Source organism: Aplosporella prunicola, assembly GCF_010093885.1.
Source record: "Aplosporella prunicola CBS 121167 unplaced genomic scaffold K452scaffold_23, whole genome shotgun sequence".
In the NCBI taxonomy this organism is placed as follows: domain Eukaryota; kingdom Fungi; phylum Ascomycota; class Dothideomycetes; order Botryosphaeriales; family Aplosporellaceae; genus Aplosporella; species Aplosporella prunicola.
The window spans coordinates 554915-577222 of record NW_022983551.1 but is presented as its reverse complement, the minus strand read 5'-3'; the positions used below and the strand labels follow the sequence as shown (position 1 = coordinate 577222).

The 22308-nt window shown below is 56.3% G+C and overlaps 5 protein-coding genes across 5 annotated transcripts; 1 reads left to right on the top strand and 4 right to left on the bottom strand.

Annotated features, from left to right (window-relative positions):
* Positions 1-249: 249 nt before the first annotated feature.
* Positions 250-4431, bottom strand: K452DRAFT_301140 (uncharacterized protein; the record flags this gene model as incomplete). Its single annotated transcript, XM_033542411.1, has 3 exons — positions 250-528; positions 1967-2091; positions 4284-4431. The coding sequence occupies 3 exons, from the start codon at positions 4429-4431 to the stop codon at positions 250-252; spliced, it is 552 nt and encodes a 183-aa protein (XP_033394332.1).
* A 3446-nt stretch (positions 4432-7877) lies between these two features.
* K452DRAFT_256250 (uncharacterized protein) lies at positions 7878-9682 on the bottom strand. The gene is made up of 5 exons (XM_033538390.1): positions 9608-9682; positions 9487-9554; positions 9415-9424; positions 8926-9351; positions 7878-8870 (listed from the first exon to the last, which is right to left on the bottom strand). Exons 1-5 carry the CDS (start codon positions 9618-9620, stop codon positions 8263-8265), a joined length of 1125 nt encoding a protein of 374 aa, XP_033394331.1. The 5' UTR covers positions 9621-9682; the 3' UTR covers positions 7878-8262.
* A 71-nt stretch (positions 9683-9753) lies between these two features.
* Positions 9754-11593, bottom strand: K452DRAFT_301138 (uncharacterized protein; the record flags this gene model as incomplete). Its single annotated transcript, XM_033542410.1, has 4 exons — positions 9754-10619; positions 10668-10763; positions 10820-11330; positions 11528-11593. The coding sequence occupies 4 exons, from the start codon at positions 11591-11593 to the stop codon at positions 9754-9756; spliced, it is 1539 nt and encodes a 512-aa protein (XP_033394330.1).
* A 3055-nt stretch (positions 11594-14648) lies between these two features.
* Positions 14649-19174, bottom strand: K452DRAFT_277148 (uncharacterized protein; the record flags this gene model as incomplete). Its single annotated transcript, XM_033539311.1, has 4 exons — positions 18891-19174; positions 18668-18838; positions 14945-18623; positions 14649-14899 (listed from the first exon to the last, which is right to left on the bottom strand). The coding sequence occupies exons 1-4, from the start codon at positions 19056-19058 to the stop codon at positions 14649-14651; spliced, it is 4269 nt and encodes a 1422-aa protein (XP_033394329.1). The 5' UTR covers positions 19059-19174.
* Positions 19175-19550: 376 nt separating this feature from the next.
* Positions 19551-21674, top strand: K452DRAFT_321162 (uncharacterized protein). The gene is made up of 4 exons (XM_033544375.1): positions 19551-20059; positions 20106-20263; positions 20307-20835; positions 20897-21674. Exons 1-4 carry the CDS (start codon positions 19775-19777, stop codon positions 21311-21313), a joined length of 1389 nt encoding a protein of 462 aa, XP_033394328.1. The 5' UTR covers positions 19551-19774; the 3' UTR covers positions 21314-21674.
* The last annotated feature ends 634 nt before the right edge of the window (positions 21675-22308 follow it).

The window sequence follows — 22308 nt, the reverse complement described above, 5'->3', positions numbered from 1 at the left end:
GTGCGTCGCAAAGGCTAAGAAGCTACATCGACAGTGTTGTGGGTGTCGACATCCTTGTCAGAAATACCGGGTTGTGAGGTGCCATTGACAGCAGGTCCCGTCTTCGTCGGAGAGGGATTCTCGTAGCCGTTGTCCTAGACAGCGGACTCTGACTTCACATCCTGAGCCACAGCCGCATCCGCGTTGCTGTCCTTGAGAGTATGTCAGCGCGTTTGGAGGAATGACTTCACCTCACATGCAGTGCTTACCTCAGCGCGGACACTTGTCCATTGTCTTCCTCAGCTCCCTCTTGGAGAATCGCGACGACGTGTAAAACGAATCCAAGCAGCGCTTCAACGACTTTCGGCCAGTGCCGGCGTTGGATCTCGGGAAGTCGTGCCACGTCAGGAAAAACGGCGCTGACACTTGTGCCGGAGGAGTGCCCCAATTGCCGTCATCGAGGCCATCGACATTGTACTGCTGGAATAGGGGTAATTCAACCCCGCAGAAGATATTTGTTAGAAAAATGTTCATGGTGGAGATAGTTGTCTGCGTTGTGTGAGCGTCAAGGTATTGAACAAAGTGCAGAGAGAAAGAAGGCAGAACCTGACTAAGCGCGCGCTAACCCAAACAGGCAATCCTTCATAGGTGAGTCGCATTTGGGCTCGCAAATACGAGTCATGACAAAGCTCGCGCTTCTGCACTTGCTCTTACCTAACTATTTCGTACATGCGGTCGATTCCTAGATGAAAATATCGGGTAAGAAGCTCGTCTGTGTGCATGGTATGTAGGGTGTACTCCTAGATGCATCGGAATGGAACGCGGCCGCCGTAGAGTAAGAATCTTATACTGTCACGCCTTAAACAAAGCTCTCAACTTTACATATGGCGCGCTTTGGCACTGCAAATTCCTCACTCAAAGCCGAATCCAAATCTCAAATCAAAGTGGAGACTTTCTAGAGCTTAAGTGACTTTACATAGACTAGATAACTCCCGTGGATACATAACACAAGGTGCGGTTATACTGAGGAACAAGAACCATTGAATTGCTGGATAGGTATCGCCAGTACTGTACAAATCCATAACACCTATGATACTCCCATGATGTTGCGCCATCGTGCATCATAAGCAATCTCCAGAATTTGCCCAACAACCAACGATCCACTCGCTCACAAAATGAACGAAAAACCAACGATCTTCCGACGTTCAACTCCCATCCGGGAATTTTTGTTGGAGTATCCTTGGATTCTTCACTGCGACAGGGTGCCATCTACAGTTTCCGTTCTGCAGTTGGTTCTGCGACTTTAGTCCTACGGCTTCGGTATCGTCTGCATCTGCCCGTCTCAAACCCGTTTGTCTCGCACGTCTTTTCCATATTTCCACCATTGTGTATTGTTTGCTTCCAGCTCTAACCGCTAGTTGTTATACTGGTGGGACAAACAGAGCCGGGGGCTGATGCTGCGGAGCAAGCTTCCGGGGCGATGTGATGACATTCCCGGACAACAAGATACTGTGACGGACAATGTAGACAAAGCCGGGCGATGATACCGAACATGATTCTCCCGGGAAAGGGTTTTGTTCGTTGGATGCGGACGATGTTAACCGCGCGAAGCTGAGCGACAAAGTCAAGAAATCCGACTAATACTGACAGCCTGATACGACGATGCCCAGGAACCCTCCTCTTCACATGTAAATGTTTCTTACGGGGTTCTTTTCTTCGGTTGAGGAGGTTTTTCCGCAGAAGCGGTGTCGCCCAGAAAGAAACATCGAACCGTATACGCCGGCACACGCCAGCAGAGAAACACACGGCCATCTACTCGATCTTCCAAAATCGGAAACTACTTCTTCGTATACATGTTATATCGAAGTCAGCATGTCTCCACATAAAGGAGATAGGACGTACCTAGGCTTCGGCAGCCCCTCCGCCTTCCTCTTTCTTCTGTCCCTCTTGAATACTTCTTGGGCCGTCCGGCTGAGTATTCCATCACCGCAGACTTGGCCGCAGCCATCTCCTTCTCCTCCACCTTCTCGGCGGGCTTGGCGGCCTGCCGCCCTTTCTTCTTCTCCCTCTTCTCGCGCAACTTGAGGGGCGTGTCCCTCGGCGAGGCAAGGTCTGGGAGCGGGTCGGGAGCGGCGTCAGCAGCGAGGTAAGCGAGGAGGACCTAGCCTGGGGCCGGTGGTGGCTGCCTCATGCGTCGTCGGGCCCTCGAAGCGGTCAAGTTAATAATGGGGTGTCTAAGTGTCCACGCCGTCGAAAATGAGGAACTCAGGTTGGTGAAGTTGCGGGTGAACCGGCTGCGCAAGGCACGACTGACCAAGTACGCGCTAACCCGAAAAGGCAATCTCTCTGCCGTGAGTCTCAGCTGGGTTATCATGCAAGTCTTATCGGCTTCGCACGAGCCATGCCGGATAGAGGCTTTCCAGCGGAGGCAGGCAAATCTATTCAAATCGCTTTCCCGAAAGTCTTCTCTTCAATCCGCCCTTTAACTACACGTTAAGTATAGTTTATCATACCCCTCGAATACATCCTGCGTAGCTATGGCAAGCTACGATGTTGCAGCCGGTAGTCCCTAGATATCCATGAAAAAAGAATAATACTAAACCATTATAGAATTTATTAAGGTATGAAATTAATAAAAATAAAGGGTACAGGAGCATTTAAAAAGGCACGAAGACAAGAGTACGTAAGAGCGCGAGTGCACCCTTCAAGAGCGCAATAACACGAACAAGACCGGGTAAAAATCATCCATATATCCACGTCGTAGTACACCGTAAGAGCGAGCAAAATAATCCCAAGCACGCGTAAATGCATCGGAGCCACCGATCCAAGACCAAGGCCAGAAGTTCTGCTCACGAACTACAGCCCGCGGTCCAAAACAACTAGCAGCCTGTCGATGGCACTGGCCTGTGCAGGGATAAGACTCTATTCAGAGGTATGCATAAAACACGCCCGCGCATCCAAGCCCATGAAACCATCCCCGATAAAACAGTGCGAGATTGTCCCACCGCGGAGGAGCGTAGGGCATCTGCTGCCTATCTCATACGGCTCCAGTGGAAGCAGGACAGGTCGACGCCCAATGTGCTGGCTTGCAGGCACTGTAGTCGGAAGAAGGGGAGATAATATCGCCACATCTACACGCTCAAAAGTCATACACCCAGCCACAAGCACAAGCCCCATATCTACCCAAGAAGTAAACCGTAGAGAGCGGGTTAATCTACTTACAGGAGCATAAAGCATGACCGTATGTATCCATGGCATGTTTATCTAGGCCCCCAGGGCCATAATACCGTGAGTGGAAGTCCCAGATAAAAAACAAAACAACATGATAAGGATGCGAATACACCATCCCGATATATATAGCACACAAGCCTCGAGCCCACTTACATATACATGTGCAGGAAACAACGGCTTCCCATTTGAACAAACTTCGCTGCGTCACTGATTTGTTGGGGATGGCATGAGGCCGGTAGGATCGGTAGGATTGACGATAGAATCATCGGAGCACAATGGCGTCACCCTCCGCTACTTGTTAGTGTTGCTGAGTTTTAGTGTTTGAGTTTGATGAACGACATCGTAAGCTGCATCGAGTATTACTGTCAGGTGGCTACATGCAAGTTTTTCATTAAGGAGTCATCGAGTGGATCAGCGGACAGTCGATCGACTCCGCAGAAAATGAACGTCATGAAGACGTTCATGGTGGGCATGGTTGCCTGAGTTGGGCAAGAGATACATAAGCAGCGCCTCCCTTTGGCTACCTATATAGCAACTCCCTCTCCCATCCTCCCGTTGTTTGCCTAATCGAGTAACGATCCGGTAGCAAGCTGCCTCCGCGACAACGCGCCCGCTCCCACGAAGACGCGTAAGCACAATATGGCGTAGAACAGGTACCATCCCTTGCTTTATACTGAAACCTCACGAATAAAGTCTATTTATCTTATTTGGATCACCGGGTGTTCAGCAGAGGACATGCGCCTAGCTTGCTTCGGCGCTTGCTTGTTTGCTCAGACGTATCGCCCCCTCAACTCCAGCCTCTTTCTTCCCAAGACCACCATTCACTTTCTCCGCCTCCTCCGCCTCCTCTTTCGCGGACCAGTACATAAATGTGCACAACTCCACAGCTCACTTCTCGAGCCTGCCTGCTTTCTGCAGAAAAAGTGGGCCATGTCCTAAAGGCTAAATGCCCTGAACCATCCGAACAGCGTCTATGTTGTAATAGGGGCTTCATACGCTGATGCCATGGGTAGTGCAGGGTTTCGAGCTGTGGTGTTGTTGATCATCGGTATTGGGGCGAGATGATGTGGTACGCCAATAGTGAATATTGATGCACAACATCTCCGCGGTCAGGGTTTGTGTTGCTGGCGAGTTTGGCGCCTCATCAAGGCCATCAAGGCTGTACTGCTTGAGCAGAGGGTACTCTACCCCGCAGAAGACATTCGTGAGAAATACGTTCATTGTGGGTAGGTTGTTTGTGAGGGTTAAGGTATCGAACAAAGCGCAGAGAGAAAGAAGGCTGAACTTGACTTACGGTTGCACTCGCTAACCCAAACAGGCAGTCCCTCCTAGCTGAGTCGCATTTGTTTAACCAAACTCAATCTCCGACCTGCAAGTCACTCGCTCCGAACTTCACTAGCACGGTCGACCCATCGTCCAAAAACTCCGCCGTATATGCGCGCCACCCTCCACACTACCCACCCCCACTCCAACTTACAGGCCCACCGCCGCGGGCCCGATATCAACGAGCACATCATCCCGCAGTATCCTGAACAAGCCATACCTGGGCACGCTGACGGCACCGGTTGCTACCTTGTTCGTGGTCCGCGCACTGATTTCTTCGAAGCATGATTGGTCCACTCCCGTTCTTGAGCCACCCCAATGCGGGTCCTTGGGTTTTTTGCCTTTGGTTTGCCGTGTGGCGATGTACTGGATGATTGAGCGATTGCAAGAGCCAAGCGACCATTCTATGACATGAAATCATGCAGGTGAGACAGGAGTTACGCGACGGCCGGCGTTCAAGGACAGAAAAGAACTCTGCGGTTGTCGGAAGACCCTCGCCCATGCTTCCTCTCATCTGCTCCACGCAGTCGTTCTTTTGCTCCTTTGTCTATTCACTTTCAGCTATCAACCGCCTCCCCCGAAAAAGACAGCGAGCTGCAGAACTCTTTCTGGGCACATGGAGTGCATTTTTTACGCCATAAACCATGCTTCAGTGCCGTGTATATTTTCCCTTTCCGCAGCTGGTTCACTCGAAACGTTACCGCCATCAATACCATGGCTGAATGTAATTTCCGATGTTCACCATTTACAACGAGGGGCGGCGCCCCCGTCGACCGCTTTGAAGGCCTCGAACGATCCTCGCGACACTGACACAGAAACACCTTTGGCTAGCTTTGTCGTACTCACACACTGAAGCATTATAAGAGCGTTCGTTGGTAAAGAACAGTGCCTTCATGAATAATCAATGCTTTTCATCAAATATGCGCTCCCGTAACGGTCAGCTCATCACACCGTACCTCGTTCTGCCCCAAAACCCAGAGAATCGCGCGGCACCGTCGGCATACACTAAGACACCAACAGGCAGGTTCACCGTCACGGGCGCACTCGTGTCGGTCAGCTCGTTACGTCGTATGTATTCAAGCTCGACACCACACCCGAGCCCGCCCCAGTCCTGGCCCCAGCCCCGGCCCTATCCCTTCCTCACCTGGACGCTATGTACCTATAGCTCCAACCTACCATCGCGGGCTCGACACTAACAAGCGCACCGTGATGGTCAGCTCATCGCGCCGCACACGAGCCCACTGCCGCAGCTTCCTCACCACCACTCAAGCGAGCATATCCGTCGCGGACCCAACACCGACAAGCGAACCCGCCGCGGTCGGCGCATCTGTGACAGTCGGCTCATCGCACCATCGCCCCGGCCCGCCGCCCCATCCCGGTCCATTCCAAAGTCCGGCAATCATTTGAAATCAACCTGCGGCTCTAGACTGTCGCAGGCTCAACATCAACAAGCGCATCTTTGATGGTCACCATGCCCATAAGTGGCCGGCGGCCTTGATGTCAGGGCTCGGGTGGATGTTTTGGGAACTTAAGGACGAAGCTGTCGCGCGAGGGCGTGAGGTGCTGGGCAGGTCGGCGGTGGCGGCGGCATTCTGGGGGGATTTCCATCGTTGGTAAGTTCCCAGGACAGGGGAATTGGATTTTGGATTGCACTGACGAGAGATCCAAGCCGCGAGGATGTCTGATGTAAGTACCGAGCTGCTCACCACAATGTTGTACTACCTCCTCCTCTCCGCTGATCGCCGCTCTTCCCTCGTCATCATGCCCCAACGGCACGTCGCTGGCAAAGACAAGACTACCTATTATCGTTCTTTTCGCCGCTTCCTCCTCGCCTAGCACTGCCGCCAGCACTACATCCCGTACGTCCTCCGCCACGCAACTTCCACGAGGACCACAACCACCGCCTGAACTGCATTATCCACTCCATCTTCCGCATCCTTTTCCACCTCCATGAGAGCATCAGCTTCCGTCGTCGTTCCCAGTCTGATTCAGCACGACTTCCTTCACCTGTTCCCACAACCAAGATCTCCGCATACTCTCGAGTGCCGGGCAGCTAGCCAGCCATGCGGCGCCAGCGCGGATGCAAAGCTGCGATTGCCGGGGACGTGAAGTGAGGTGTGGAGGAGGCACTGGAAGCGGGAGGCGATGTGTGAGTGTGCGTATCACTTCGACTCCGCAAGACAGTCGCTACGCAGATCAGCCTGTCTATAACAACAGCATCTTCTTCTTTCGCCAGTTTGTTCGAGGCTCTCTCGAATCTGCTCGGTCTGCTTGGAATGGAGGCGCAAATGACAGCTAAGTGCGCCGGTACCACCAGCCCTTAAACAGACTTAACACCGATGGATTCGGTGCCCTCCTGGAATACCTGCTCTAGTTCGTGTTGTGGTTTGGTGTTGTGCCCCGTGATAGGGAGGCCTTGACGCAGTGTTCTTGGGCGCAAATGCTTTGCTGCACAGCGCGTCTTGTGCTTGGAACCGTCTTGAAATCTACATCCGCCGTGTATCCGCTGTTCTAGTTGTCTTCTGGAAGTGTGGTTTGTTTGCGAGACTAGCAAATCCCCAGGGCTACAAAACAGTGGTTGCTGCACGACCAGGCCCAAAGTGAGCTAACAGAAGAACAGAGCAAGCATCAAGCAGCTTTCAAAGAAACAGCAAACGAAACAAGTGTAGATAAAGCAATTATTTGTCAACAGAAAGAAGAGCATTAGCAACGCAGCACGCAGCACGCTTAGAAAAGCACCCAAACAGCCTATTATTTTCTTCATTGGTGTACTGGAAGGACCTAGGTGAATGCGCGAGCGCGGTGAGACACCGGCCAAAGCGGGCAGTGAACAGAAAGCGGACGATGCCTTCAGCAGGACAAGGCCCAGGCCCAAGCTCCCAGGCGCTCTCTAAATTGAAGTAATTCCGCCCATCATGAAGTAGCAAAGAGAAGAAAGCGTTCATACACCCACGCCACAGCACACCACAGCACACCACAAGCACCCACACACCCCCCAAAACCGCGCCAGTAGCCACTCAGCCATACACCCACGCCATACACAGCACAGCCCGCAGCCGCGCAGAAGCACATCCCGCAGCCCCCCACGGCACAGACCAGCGCACGCCCAACCACCACCACACGACCCCCACACCCCCACCCCTCCATAACCACCCCAAGCAGCAGACAGACAGCACATCCACGCCACCCGCAGGCACACCAAGGCCTTTCTTCAGGCACGCGCGTAAGCAGCACATCTCCCTAAGACGCGAGGCGTAGAGAGCGGTTGAGCCTGCTTATGGGAGTATGGAGTATGGAGTGTGGAAGCGTGGTCATTAGGTATTTAGAGGAAGAAGGAGAGAGAGGGAGGAGGATGGAGCTGAAGGAATCAATCTGTCGTTATGTGTTGTGTTATGTGTGTGTTTTATGGGGGACTATCTATCTATCTAGAAGGCGTGGGAGTTGAGTATGAGTAGAGGTAAGAGTATGCATCTACTGACTACTCACGCAGCCGAATGCATCTGCAATTGCATGTGCAACCCATGTCCTCCATCCATCCATCCACCCACCCACTAACCCATCCATCCATCTATCCATCCCTTCCCGCTTCCCTGCCCGCAACACCATCCCATCAATCCACACCAACCCGCATCCACCCACCCAACCAAAGCAAACGCCAGCCAGACCCCCGATCCACCCATTCATCCACCCAACCATCTAGCCCGATCAACAATCTGCAACCCCCACCCCCTACTCAAAGAACTTCGCATAAGCCGCCTTTTCCTTCCGCCTAAACTCGGCGAGCTTCTTCTTCGCGGCCACCAGCGCCGCGGCCACCGCCTTATCCCCCGGCAGCAGCCGCTGCGCCTCCTCGTAATCCGCAATGGCGTCGTCCTCGTTTCTGCGCGCCTCGCGCGCCTGCCCGCGCCGGAACAGCGCCTTGGCGCGGTCCGCGTCGCCCACGCCCGGGACCTCGAGAGCCTTTGTGGCGCTGGCGGCGGCAGCGTCCGGCGCGCCCGTCTTGTTCTCCAGCAACGCGCTGTTGTTGTACAGCGTGAAGCGGAGGGCCTGCAGCTGCTTGGCCAGCTCCGGGTGCGCCTTGGCCTCGTCGTCGCTGATTTCCGGGTTCTCGTTCAAGTAGCGCAGGCCCTTTTGGTATTTGGAGAGGCCGAGGCGCGCATCGCCTGCCTTGAACGCCGCGTTGCCCATGTCCTTGAGCGCGGTCGCGATCTGCAGAATCTCCGGCGCAGTGAGCGTGTCCGACTGGTCTTCGGGGTAGTCTTCGTACGGGTCTCCGGTGCTGTCGGGCGTCTTTTCGGTGCACTTGTCGTAGGCGTCGCCCGTGAGCTCGCCGCAGTCTGTCGCGCTGTCAGTGTGTGTGTAAGAGTTGTTTCGTTCCGTTTGTCTACGCACCAACAATGACGGGGTAGCTGCCCTCGACCGGACGGTCCTGGCCGCCCGTAGGCAGGTTCTCGATGTGGCGCACGATCGACTTGCCGTTGAGGACCTCGCCAAACACGACGTGCTTGCCGTCCAGGTGCGGCGTGGGGACCGTCGTGACGAAGAACTGCGAGCCGTTGGTGCCGGGGCCCGCGTTGGCCATGGACAGCAGGAAGGGCTTCTCGTGCTTGAGGGCAAAGTTCTCGTCCTCAAACTTCTCGCCGTAGATGCTCTCGCCGCCGGTGCCGTTGCCGGCCGTGAAGTCGCCGCCCTGGATCATGAACTGCTTGATGACGCGGTGGAAGCCCGAGCCCTTGTAGTGCAGCGGCACGCCCGCCTTGGCCGTGCCCTTTTCGCCGGTGCACAGGGCGCGGAAGTTGTCGGCCGTCTTGGGAACGACTGCGGGGAATTCTTGTCAGCGGCGCGTCGACACGCGAGCGGTGGGTCATTGCGCAGGCTTACTGTCATTGTACTGGAGGAGACTAAGTCAGTGATGCGCAGATGCATAGGCGGGGAAAGCGAAGGCAGACTCACCAGCTCGAAGCAGATGCGGCCGGCATCCTGCTTGCCGACCTTGATGTCGAAGAAAACACGGCTGCGCTCTGGGCGACGCGTGTCAGATGCGCGCGAGACGACGATTGGCGCGGGGACTTACTGTTGTCTGCCATTGCGACGGGTGAAGGATGTGAGTGAGCGAAGGGAGTGGTGGGGAGCAGTAGGTAAGAAGCAGCAGTCGTTGTTGTTGCTCGAAGCTTCCATTGGTTGCTCTACATACACGCCGCTCCGACCCGAAACTAAACATCACCCTCTCCGCGCCCGCAATCTGACCTCAAACCCCTCCTTCTCCACCACCAACCAAACCCTCTGCCGCTCCCACTTAACATCTCCCTTCCGACTCCCCGCCCTCTCCATCTCAAACGCCCACACCATCTTCGCCAACACGACCCTAATCTCCGCCAGCGCAAGCCACTTGCCCAGACACGCCCGCGGGCCCTCCGTAAACGGCTGCAGCGCCTCGCGCGCATCGCCAAAGAACGGATCCGCCGAGTCCTCACGTGCACGCCGCAGCCACCGCTCCGGCACAAACTCGTCCGCCCGGTGCCAGTACGCCGCCGACCGGAACAGCGCCCACTGCGCCACGTTGACCGTCACGCCCGCCGGCAGCGGAACCCCGCACACGACGGCGCCGCCGGGCGGCGTCACGCGCGGGATCATGCCCGCCACGGGCGGACAGAGACGCAGCCCCTCGCTCACTACGGCGTTGAGGTACGGCAGCGCCCGCGTCGCCGCAATGCTGATGTCGCCCTGCGAGCTAAAGGCCGCGCGCACCTCGGCCGTCAGCGTCGCCAGCGCCGCAGGGCTGTGCACAAGGTAGTTTGTGATGCCCGTCAGGGCCGTGGCCGTCGTCTCGCTACCCGCGATGAGGAAGAAGTTCAGGTTCGCGGCCATTTCCTCCTGCGTGAGGGGCTCCTTGCCGGCGCGCTGCTCGGCCAGCACCGGCGTCAGGAAGTCCGGCCGCGCCGCTGGCAACGCAAGCCGCTTCCGTACTTTGGCGTCGGTTTCGGCGAAGCTGAGCTTGGCCGCGTCGAGCATGCTCTGCGGGACCAGCCACGAGAGCACCCTCTCCAGCAGCGGGTAGGTGCGCACAATAACCAAGAACGCGACGACTGCGCTGTGTCAGCGGGCTGTGTGCCAGCAGGGAGAGCGCGACGGACCGTTGATGGTGCTGGTCATGCCCTCGACCCATTTGTGCAGTCTTGATCCCTCCAGGCAGCCAAACGACTCGCCGACAGCCAGGTCGCCGATGATGTCTACGTCCACTGATCAGCCATTCTGCCCCCATCCCAGCAATTGCTTTCAGGCTCACCAAACGTCGTATAGGTATACCAGGGCACGATATCAACAACCCCACCCCCAGGCCCCGTCCTCTGCCTCAGCCTCTCCACCAGCAAATCCACATAACCCTGCACCAACGGCTCCTGCGCCAACAACGCGCGCTCCGTAAACGCGGGCAAAAACGCGCCGCGCAAGCGGCCATGTTCCCTAAAATCGACGACGCTGGTCAAGCTCTCGGGCACGCCCTGCACGCTGGCGCTCCACGGCCTGCTGCGCGGCAGCGGCGGCCCAACGCCCCCGCCCAGGCGGCGCTGGTAGCTGTGCACGCCGGCGATGGCGCCGGGGGCGGCGAAGGAGACGTCGGCGGGCGAGAGGCGCACTACGGGCCCGTAGCGCGCGTGCAGCGAGGCGGTGGTGAGGTGCTGCCGCCCGCGCGCGAGCGAGATCCAGAATGGTAACCGTGTTGCTGCGTGTAGGCGGGGACCGGGGATGTGCCGCAGCGGGTGCAGGTAGATGTTGTAGAGGCTTCGTAGCAGGAAGTACTGTGAATGGGGGTGTGAGTGTGTGTGTGTACGTGTGTGGATGATACTTCAGGACGGTGCTAGCGTCCATGTAGGCGGACACGGGAGCGGGACGGGACGAGACGGGACGGGACGGGACGGGACGAGATGGGCGGGGCGGGGCGGAGCGGGGCGGGGCGAGGTGGAAGGGAGAGGGAGGGAGAGGAAGGTGTCCTTACAGCAAGCCACGCGCCGAGACACAGCAGCGGCAGCGGCAGCGGCAGCGGCAGCGGCAGCGCAGCCATGGGCATGTACCTAGTGTAGGGTAGGGTGGGTAGGTAGGCAGCTCGCAGCAGTCAGGAAGAAGAAAGCAGGAATCCTCAGCGGGAAGCAAAAGGAAGAGCAAATGACACACGTAGTTGATTGGAGAGACGGAAGAAGGAAGAAGGAAGAAAAGACAGAAAGAAGCTTGGCAAATGGACCGGCTCGTCCGTTCATTTAAACATCGACGTCTACCACCACTACCTACGACCCAATGCTTCGCACATCCCACACCCACTCACCCACTCGCCCACTTGCCTGCCCGCCTACCACAGCCAGCCAGCCATTGCTTCCGCCCCCACCATCCACTCGCCTAAAACCAAGGCCGCGCGTGTTAGTTAACAAAGCACAAGGGCACGACACGGCACACACACACCCCCGCCGTACATCGATCAGACGGAGATGGCGCCTTTCACGCGGTGCTCCGACCCGACACGACGCCGGCGATGGATGGGGATGGGGGCGGCGGCGAAGGCGTACTAGGTAGGTATCTGCTCGTATGGACTGGCTGTTCCTACCTACCTACCTACCTACCTAGGGCGAGCCGATCCGGGCCGGTAGCGAGCTGGGGACTGGGGACTGGAGAATGAGCTTTGTCTCTGTGTGCGTGCAGGTGTGCATGACGGCGCAGCTACGGCATTGCATGCCATTGCATGACGGCGCGAGGGCGTGAGCGTGTGCGTGCGTGCATGGATGCAGCCGCGCGTGCGTGCGTGCGTCTGACGTATGTATGGCTGTTCTTATGCGTGCAGGCGGGACGGGTGCGCGCAGCGCTGTGGTGTGGGTGTGGTGTGGGTAGAGGGTGGAATGGAAGCGACGAGACGAGACGAGATACGGAGGGGGCTGTGGATGTGGAGGAGGAGGTGGAGGTTGTTGTGGAGATGGGGAGTGCTGGTTGGTGCTTGGTTGTTGGTTGGTGCAGGAGGTGGTGGTGACGGGATGGCTAGCGATGCAGTAGTTCAAACACACTCGCTTCGTGGGGGAGTATGTAACTACCCCGTATGTAATCCGTAGGTATGTGTGGACGCCGTAGGTAGTCTCCCGCACCTTTTCTTACGCCTCCTCTCATCCTTATCCTTATCCTCCTACACACACAGGCGTACATGCCTAGGTAGGTACAGTCCAGATCAGGGCGACCAGACCACTCCCCGTATACGCACACACACACACACACACACACACACACACACGGCACAGTACAGCACAAGCAGCTGAGACAGCCAGCGACAGCCAGCGCCAGCCAGCCCAAACAGCCCAACAGCCACAGCTGAGACCCACGCCACGCTTACGACACCAACAACCGCCAATAAAGAAAAAGAAACCCGAGAAAACCAAACCCCAAAAATAAAAATAAAAAAATCGCGAAAGACTTAAAAGCCAAGTCCGCATACCCCATTGGCCCCCTCCAGCGCGGCGCGCGAGCTCGAGCTTAGCTTGCGCAACCTACACGCCGCGCGAGGCCGCGCAAGGCGTCCACTCAGTACCGCACCCGCGCTGTCTCTGCGCCGCCGCCGCTGGTGCTGGTGCTGCTGCTACTGCACGGGCGGTTATGCGCTGAGCAGCGGCAGCGACGTTCCAGCCGCTACACACATACATCATGTATGCGCGTTAGCATGGCACATCCGCCCGTACGTACGTACGTGCCTGCCTGCCTGCCTCCGTGTATTCATGCGCTGCGCTGCAGTGAGCGCGAGCGCGAGCGCGTTCCTGCTCAGGCTCAGGTCGGCGGCATGTTGTGCGACGCGAGGATGGGCGAGCGAGCGCGTGCTTGCTCGCTTGCTTCTCCGTACGCACATACGGCTGTAGGGTAAAGTGGACGGACGCATGTATGGACGTATGTACCTAGGAGCAGGGTTAAAGAAAGACGGAGCTAAGCACGTATGTACCTACGTAGGATTAAGCGCAGGCACGGGCATCCAAGGCATTGATGGCGGGTGCCAGGTGCCAGGGTCCCGGTCAGATATGTAGGCAGTCAGCCTGTCAGTCGGGCGGCGGAGCGAGCGTCGGCTATGTATGTATGCATGTATGCATGTGCCTGGGAAGCGAGCAGTGTGGGTGCGGGTGCGGGTGAGCGGTAGGTATGTATGTATGTAGGTAGTGAGCGCTAGACCGGCTGTTGATGTTGATGTTGATGTTGGTGGCGGGAGCGGGTGGATGGATGGATGGATGGATGGATGGTACAGTAGTTGCGCGATGCTGGAGCTCGTCCATAGCGAGCATCCAAGAAACCGGGCATCTACGCTAGCCAGCGGCTTGAACTGTTGAAAGTGCTTCATATCCGTGTACCTGACTACGTTTGCGTGGCCATTTGCGCACTTACGTTATTATAACTAAGCCAAACAATTTACAGTCAACGCTCAAGACATGAGACCATCCGTACAGAACATACCTTAAAATCAACCAACATCGCTTGTAACCGCACACAGCAAGCAGCACAGCGTAAATACATATGTAGCAGCAGTTCATCGCATAAATCGCATCTCTTTTAGTAGTAGGTATGACACCGCACTGCCTATTGCATCCATCCATCCATCCATCCATCCATCCATCCATTCTTCCATCCTCCATGCATTCATCCACTACCCACCGCCCATAGCCCACCCACCATAACTCACCAACCACTCACCACCAACCCCACGTCCATAATCCGTCTATCCATCCAGCAGAAAAGTAGGTACCTAAGCAGGTATTCTCAACGCCACCACGCCGCAGCAAAAGCAGCAAGCAGCAGCCGAGGCATAAAAACGGGAAAGAGAAAAAGAGAAAGAAAGAAAGGCAGAGCAGAAAAAAAAATCAAAGGAAACAGGCACCCTGCCCGCAACCCAAGTAGCTTCACACAAAACTCCAAGATAAAAGGATGTGTGGGGAAAAAAAGGAGAAGAAAAGAAGTGGAGACGAGCCAAGAGTGTTTAGAAACCGCCCAACTCCCTGCCGCCCCCTCCGGACATGCAGCCGCACCAACGCAACGCAACTCACGCACGCACGCACGCACGCATCATCAAACGACGCAAACACAGCAATCTCGCTCCTCACACCCGCCTACCGCTTCCTCGCCGCATTGTTCGCAAACAGCAACTTGAACCCGTTCTTCAACGCGCGCATGTCCGGATACGCGTTCTTCTGCAGTTCAAACGCATTCGGAATCACCTTGACCGGCCACGACGCCAGCGGCGCCTGCTGCCCCGCCTTGAAGCACAGGTGGAAGTAGCCTGGGAACTTGGGGTTAATGCAAAAGGCGTACATGCTGCGCTTGGGGTTGGCCTCGGTGTAGGTCGTGAGCCATTGTTCTGCTGCCGTTAGTATCATCACAATAATAAATATGCCTGATGACTCACCCGTCTGCGCCCTGCTGCCGTTCTGGTACTTTTCGTCGCCCATCATCTCGGCCACCTTCTTCGCCATGGCCTTGATGTGCGAGGCAATCAACTCGTCCAGATCAGAGTACGTGTGCCTGCCGCCAATCTTGAGCGTCCGGCCGAGCGAGAATTCATTCTCCTTGTCCAACTCCAAAACATCAATGTGCTGGTACACATTGTCAGATACCTTCCACGTAACGGCAAGGTGATCGAGACCCTTGGAGCTGGGCCGGATGACAACGTCACCCAAGCCCTGGCTACCCAGCCACTCTTCGGCCTGGGCCGAGTTGAATGGCTTGAAGAGCGGGTGCTTGATGACACGCTGAGCGCGGCCGGTAGAGACCTCCTTCTCCTTCTTCTCAGTCTCCATGTCGGCCCGTTCCTGGTCATTGTCCCACTCGAGAGGCGCGCGGTCAATGTGCCGGCGGTACGGGTCCCGGAGCATGCGCTCGGAAAAGGACAATGTCGCCTGCAGACCCTTGCGGTTGATGTACATGACCTTGGCTTGGACGGTCTGGTGTACCTGGTACGCTTGCCGGGGCTCGATGCCGCGCTCGCCGCCAACGCCCTCTGCAAACTGCGCTTCATCAATAACACCCTCCATACCGCAGTCCAAGCGGCACTCGATGTGGTCGGGGAAAGCGCGGCGGATCTTCACAGGTACAATCATGCCTTCCGTCAAGCTCTCCTTGGTCTCTCCGGTGAGCATGGTGTAAACCTCATCGTGCGTCAAGTAGGTAAAGTTGTGACGCAACTCCTCATACGGCTGCTGCAACTCGGCGCGAATGGTTTCGAGCGTGGCGCGCTTCCGCTGGTGGAACTGTTGCTCCAGCTGCTCCGCGTACTCCTCAAGAACCAAGTCATTGACCTTATCCTGCGCCTCGTCACGGACCAGACGACGCACGACGGCTGCAGGCCCGGCTTCATCAACTTCAGCCTTAATATCTTCCTCGTCCATTTCCAAGGCGTCGGCAGCCATCTTGCGACCGAGATCGTAGTCTTCGGGGTGGACACGAGTGGCGTCGAGATAATCCGCATCCGGCTCTGTTGCTTCGTAATGAATGTGCAAGAAACTGGCGCAGTTGGTCCACACCTTGGCACCCATGGCAGGGAGGATCTTCTTGTCCGGGTCACCAACAAGCTCGTCACGGGTGTTGACATTGCCACCATTAAGGTTAATAACCTTGAGCATATGCGCCGCCTTGCGTGGTCCGAGACCGCTGACATAGGGTAACAAGTTCGCAATGTACGACTCGTTGACCGCCTCTTGGATCTCGACACCGACCAAGTTGACAATGTCGACCATGGCCGTCTCGAGATATTTCGAAAGCTTGTCTTTTGGAAGAAGAATCTGGTTTGGATCAAAGGAGATAGAAGTGATGTCCTTACCGAGCGCAGCGTACTCCATGAGCGGGCTCTGGAGATACTTGGCCAAGCCAATGCAATATTTGGTCAGCGGCGCCATTCCAGGATGCTCCATGTTGGCCCGGTCGCTGGTATGGTAGAGCCTAGCAACCTCGTCATTCACCATGACCACTTCCAGCTTGTCGCTCCTGAGCTGCTCATCCTCATCTTCGTATTCGGCGCAGCAAAGGTTCTTTTGCTCCACAATGTCCTCAAGATCTTTCTTCAGCTTGCGTGTCTCCACAGCAAAACCTGCCACGGCAATGACATCCGGCTTGCGCCTCTGGATGATATCCACAAAAGCTTCCACATCCCTCGCATCCGGAATGTGCTTTTCTTGATTGCCCATGCGGAGATCCACAAACTTGCCATTTTCCAGAACGCGACCATCTTCCTCAACGTACGCCCAGCAAATGGCGTCGCGACCAGGTTGACCGTTTCCGTTGGAGAGGGCGAGAACGCGCGGGACCGTACCGAGAACCATACCTTTCGGCTTGTACGGAGCCTGATCCAACTTCTCGGAATACCGCTCCCGACAGGCCTTGGCCAGAACATTTTCGCACTCCGCCTTGAGCGTCTCCTTGACACCCTTGGCGATGATCCTTTCCAACTTGGGAAGGGCCATGTCGAGGGCTTCGCGACGGACGTCGTTCCAGGCACCGGCAATGTCACTCTGGTTGTCCGACAGGAGATACCTGAAGAACATTTCCCTCAGTTGATCCCGCCTCATCAACAGAATCTTGACTTCGATAAGACCCTCGTCCTCGGCCTTGAGCATGCGGAGGTAAAGTTCCGGTCTCCTGGCAATAGCAGAGTAGTCCTGGTTCCGGAGATACTTGAACTCGTAGTACGGGTGGTCCTCGGTAATCTTACGCAATCCCTTTTCGGTCCTGTAACAGTTGAGAGCACCCTGTTGGTAAAAGTTTTGCCTCATCAAGTTCCGCATTCTAGGAGACATGACCAGTTCCTCTGCGTACATGGCCTTGACGGCGCGAAGGACTTGAGAACCAGTGTTGTACTCGGGCGGGTCCAACAAATTATCCGCCATATCTTCAGGAGCATGATCAGGATCCTCGACGTAAACTCTGTGGGTAGCACCCAAAAGGTTCATGGCAAAGTTATCGGGCGTGATACCAATCGCGCGAACCATGTTGTAGATTCTGCTCGAACGAACCCTCTCAAAGACGCTATTATTAGCGCGAGCCCTCTTCTGCACGCCAGCAGTCTCGGCTTCCATGGTGTTGACGTCCTTGAGTTCGGCAGAGTATCGGAAGTGAACGTAGTCCTGAATGTCTTGAATTTCTTCCATCGATTCGGCATTCGGAAGAAGCTCCTCAAAAACATTGTCGTTGACGTTGGAAATGCTCTTCAAGTTGTCGTACGTCTTGTAGAGAGTGTCGCGCTTTTCCGACAAAGCCCTAAACTTGAGATCCATCTCGAAAATCTCCCAAAGGTCGCTGTTGTTGAGCAGACGCTGAGGAGCGGACGGCGCATCAATATCATCCTGATCATCTTCGGCCGATCCAGAGTGAATCAAATAATCCTTCCGATTCAGGAAGATAAAAGGAACCTCGAGATCCTCAACATTCATAAACTCCAGCACCTTGAGGATGGCCTTTTGGAAGGGTTCTTTGTAGTGACCACCAAGCCGTTTCTTGGGCAGTAAGAGCTTCGCGATCCACTCAGATTCAGCGTACATCCTGTTGGTCGCCTCATCCTCCGTCAATTCGGTCGGTTTGAAAGGTTTGCGGGCAAGCTGGAAGCGTTCCGGCACATCGGTGGCACGGATTTCATTATCCTCATCCGTCAACATCCGGTCGATGAGTTGAGATGGCTCAAAAACATCCTTCAACTCCAAAGGCCTGTCCAATCCTTGCTCCTCCTCGTCTTTTTCGTCTTGCAGCTCCAACGCCCAGTCGTATTCGGTGCCGTCACCAAAAGCATTGCGGTAATCTTCCATTTCCGCCTCGTCCAAACCGGCTTCCGGGAATGCAACGCCTCCAACGGCTTTCCGGCCTGGTCGGGCGACCTCGCGATCTTCTTCATCTTGTAACCCCTCCTCGTCATCAAAGACATCTTCTTCAATGAAGTCGGCGAATTCATCGGTGACTCCGCCCCGGGGCTCGCGACGACGCCTTTCATCATAACCGTCGCCAAGATCGTCGTCTTCGTCAGAAAAGATGTCGTCGACTCCGCGGCGCTCCCGAGGGGCGCGCTCTTCTTTGTGACCGCGCTTCAGACGTTTGAATTTCGACTAATTTATTAGCAAACATTCATAAAACCACAGCACAAACTCACCTGAGAAGGCTGTTCCCTGGGAATGGTCTCGCCGATGAGATCGAGATCTTCCTCGTCAAGCACAGCATCTTCCTCTTCGCGCTCCTGTCTTCTGCGCTTCTTGCGCTCGCGCCGCCTAGCTCGCCGCTCGTCTTCGTCTTCATCCTCGTCGACGATGAAACCTTCGCGGATCTGCGGCATTGTCAGTTTAGCAACAATGGGTGGTGACGCAACCCAAACTCACAGCTGCAGCAGCTTCCTCGTCATCGTCCTCGTCTTCTTCCTCACTCGAATCCTCCACGCCGCGCTGTCGACGCTCGCCCTGCTCGTCGCCCTCGTTTTCATCATCAAAGTCGCGATCGTCGGATTCGTCGCCAAGCTCCGCGGCGACGTCCAGAAGGGGATGCGCCATGATGAAAGGAAGGTGGTTCGGGACGGCCGTGAATAGGGTTGAAAGGGACTATGAGGGTTGGCGACGTAGGCCTGCGCAGAAACCGGCGAGCAGAGAGGGTTGGCGGAGAGGCAGGCGAGGGCGGGTTTGACTTTGACAGCTCTTTGCTCAAGGTCGGCGTCGGCATTCGTGCCAAGACCCGGCGGCGGCGGGGGCACGTGATTCGGTCACGACTTTCGGTCGGGCAGCACGTTTAGGCTCAAGCGCATTGTCCTCGTGCCGTGTATCAAACTGGCAGACACATGAAACCGACGGTGATGGGCGAGCGTAGGCAAATCATACCGTGAGAAGGCGGATGGGCGCCGCCAGACGACCAGCTTGAAACGAGACCCGCTTTGAGGAGACTGGGCTGCTCATTAACCCTCGCGGATAAATATTCGTTGCAGGAGCGCTGCGACTCGTGCGCGCTCTTTTGCTGTCTCCCCGCCGCTGCCAGAGCCCCACGCCCGCTCCTCAACACCACCCTCCTCCCTCCATCTGCACCCCAAAGAGCACAGCAGTATTGGAGCGACCCACCCCTCTGCTCCCTCCCCGAAGCGGCCAAACCAATACTGCTCATCTCTGAGAGAGCCCCGATTGGCGCCCGCCTCCCAATCATCGCCCCCGACGGCCCCGTGGCCCCTCGCCCATAAAGAGCTGCCTCCTGCCACATTCCAATCCTCTCTACACCAACAATCATGTCGGCCGATCAGTTCAAGGTCCGCACCATGAAGCGGAAGAACGTCAAGGGCCTGGCCCTGAGCGCCCCGCAGCCCCGCGCCGAACCCTCCAACGCCGACAGCCAACTCCCCGGCTCATTGCGCGACAACGACAAGGCGAGCGGTCAGCTGGAGATTGGCGTTGAGTTCAGGCTCGACCTGCGCGCCGAGGACTTGATCGTCCTTCGCGAGCTCGGACACGGCAACGGCGGAACCGTCAGCAAGGTCCAGCATGCTGCCACCAAGGCCATCATGGCCAGGAAGGTATGCGCCCGTCTGACGCCCTTGCGCCGTGACGCTGACCCCGCAGATCATCCACGTCGAAGCCAAGAATGAGGTGCGCAAGCGCATCGTGCGCGAGCTGCGCATCATGCACGACTGTGCCTGTCCTTACATAGTCTCATTTTACGGCGCCTTTCAAAACGAGTCGGGCGATGTCGTCATGTGCATGGAGTACATGGACTGCGGGTAAGTCAGTTCCAAACTTCAGATTCAAAATCTAACCTGATAGTTCCCTCGATGGCATTTCCAAAAACTTTGGTCCCGTCCGCGTCGATGTCCTGGGAAAGATTGCCGAAGCGGTCCTCGGTGGCCTGGCCTACCTCTACAAGCAACACCGTATCATGCACCGTGACATGAAGCCTTCCAACATTCTCGTCAACTCCAGGGGTCAGATCAAGATTTGCGACTTTGGTGTCTCCTCGGAGCTTGAGGGCTCGGTTGCCGAGACTTTCGTCGGTACGGGAACCTACATGGCGCCGGAGCGTATCCAGGGCGCAAAGTACACTGTCAAGTCGGACGTGTGGAGCGTTGGCTTGACGTTGATGGAGTTGGCCATTGGCAAGTTCCCATTCAACAACTCGGACAACGACGATGAGCCTGGTGGACCGCAGGGTATTCTTGACCTCTTGCAGCAGATTGTTCTCGAGCCCGCTCCCAAGCTGCCCAAGAGCGATGCTTTCCCCAAGATTCTCGAGGACATGATCGCCAAGTGTTTGATGAAGAACCCGGAGGAGAGACCGACTCCGTGGGAGCTCTACGTACGTATCCTGCGATTTACTTTCTTGAGATTTGCGTAAACCGGCTGTTAACGCTTCGCAGGAAGCCGATCCGTTCCTCCTCGCCGCCAAGCGCACGCCCGTCGACCTCGAAGCCTGGGCCGTTTCCATGATGGAACGTCAGAACCGCAAATCTCACCTTGTGCCCGCTCCCGGTAGCGCCACCACCCGCCAGATGCTCCGTAACTCTCCTTCGCAAAGCCCCGGTCACAACAACTCCTCTGGCTACACTCCCACCAGCGCCAGATCCAACCACAGCGAAGGCAGACCTGCCGTAGACCGGAGAGACTCAAAGGACCGAGGCGATTACCGAGGTGACAGCTACCGTGAACGCGAGAGACGTGAGCGGGAGAAGATGTACCCTGTGAGAACGAGCAGCGCCAGCTCGTTGCAGGGCGGCCAACCCATGCAGTTGCCCATGCGCCCCGCACCACCTCCGACCAGAGACCCGGCGGCTTGAAGAGATGTAAATGTGTGAGCAGGAGAGTTTCTTTACCATGAACCGACAACGGCCCGATGCTGTCGTCGGTTCTCTTATCTGTTGATCTTTTCCTGTTCTTCAGCCTTCAGCATGCATCGGCGCCTGTGTTCTTTCTGCGCGGAGCCCTCACTGTCCTATTCGAAGGGCTTCTCCGCCTTTCCTGACGTTCATGTTCGGATCAGCGAGCATGGTTTGTCATTCTGCGAATGGGCCCGGTGGGACGACTCCGCAGTGGTATGCGGGCGGCATCGGAGTTTGGGTGTTTTGGAGGGGCCTCTGCGAGAATCGCCGAGGAAGGGTAGCTAGGCACAACAAATGTCATGACGTTCACCAGAGATTGGGGCCATAGTGCGTATCATGATATGGTGAGCAAGCACGTGCGGGAGAGGACGCGTCGTGGAGTGCGGCGGAAGGGAAGCTGATAGATAGCGTGATGGGGCGTGTTTTGTTTACGACGGTGGGTCTGTACGGTAAGGATGGATCGCCGCGCAAAGGCACGCAGACGCTCAGAGACCGACTCACAGACACCCTCACAGACGCATCTAAGTTTAGCCCTCGTCGTATGAACTGCGCCTCGTGGTTTGGACATGAAGTGAGAGAGAAGAAGTTGCTTCGCCCTCTGCCCAAGGCGCTCGATGGTTGTTGTCGCGATACCCGAGGCGCGCCGGTCGCTACGGGAGCAAATCCGAAACTAGCGCATTGGGTGAGAACGCGTCGCTTGCGGCGGATGACCTTTCCGACTGCCTATCCTGCTTTTCAAGATCGGCAAACAGCTGTTGGGCGTTCGGCCGTTGCCGCTGTCCGTCGAGCCTCCCCGCGCCTATTACGACCTACTGTCTGAGTCTCCGGTTTCCAGTCTATAGCGAAACGACCTGGAACGACAACACGCCCACGAAACCACCATCTTACTTCAAAAACTCACGTCCCACGCCACGGCCTCTGGATCACCCAGCGTGTGGGGAAACATCTCTACC

Coding starts and splice junctions, on each gene's coding strand:
- K452DRAFT_256250 (XM_033538390.1), bottom strand. Junction 8,871..8,925: donor CAGCTACCCCGTCATTGTTG/GTGCGTAGACAA, acceptor ACAGCGCGACAG/ACTGCGGCGAGCTCACGGGC.
- K452DRAFT_321162 (XM_033544375.1), top strand. CDS start 19,775: ATGTCGGCCGATCAGTTCAAGGTCCGCACCATGAAGCGGAAGAACGTC. Junction 20,264..20,306: donor ATGGAGTACATGGACTGCGG/GTAAGTCAGTTC, acceptor CTAACCTGATAG/TTCCCTCGATGGCATTTCCA. Junction 20,836..20,896: donor CGACTCCGTGGGAGCTCTAC/GTACGTATCCTG, acceptor AACGCTTCGCAG/GAAGCCGATCCGTTCCTCCT.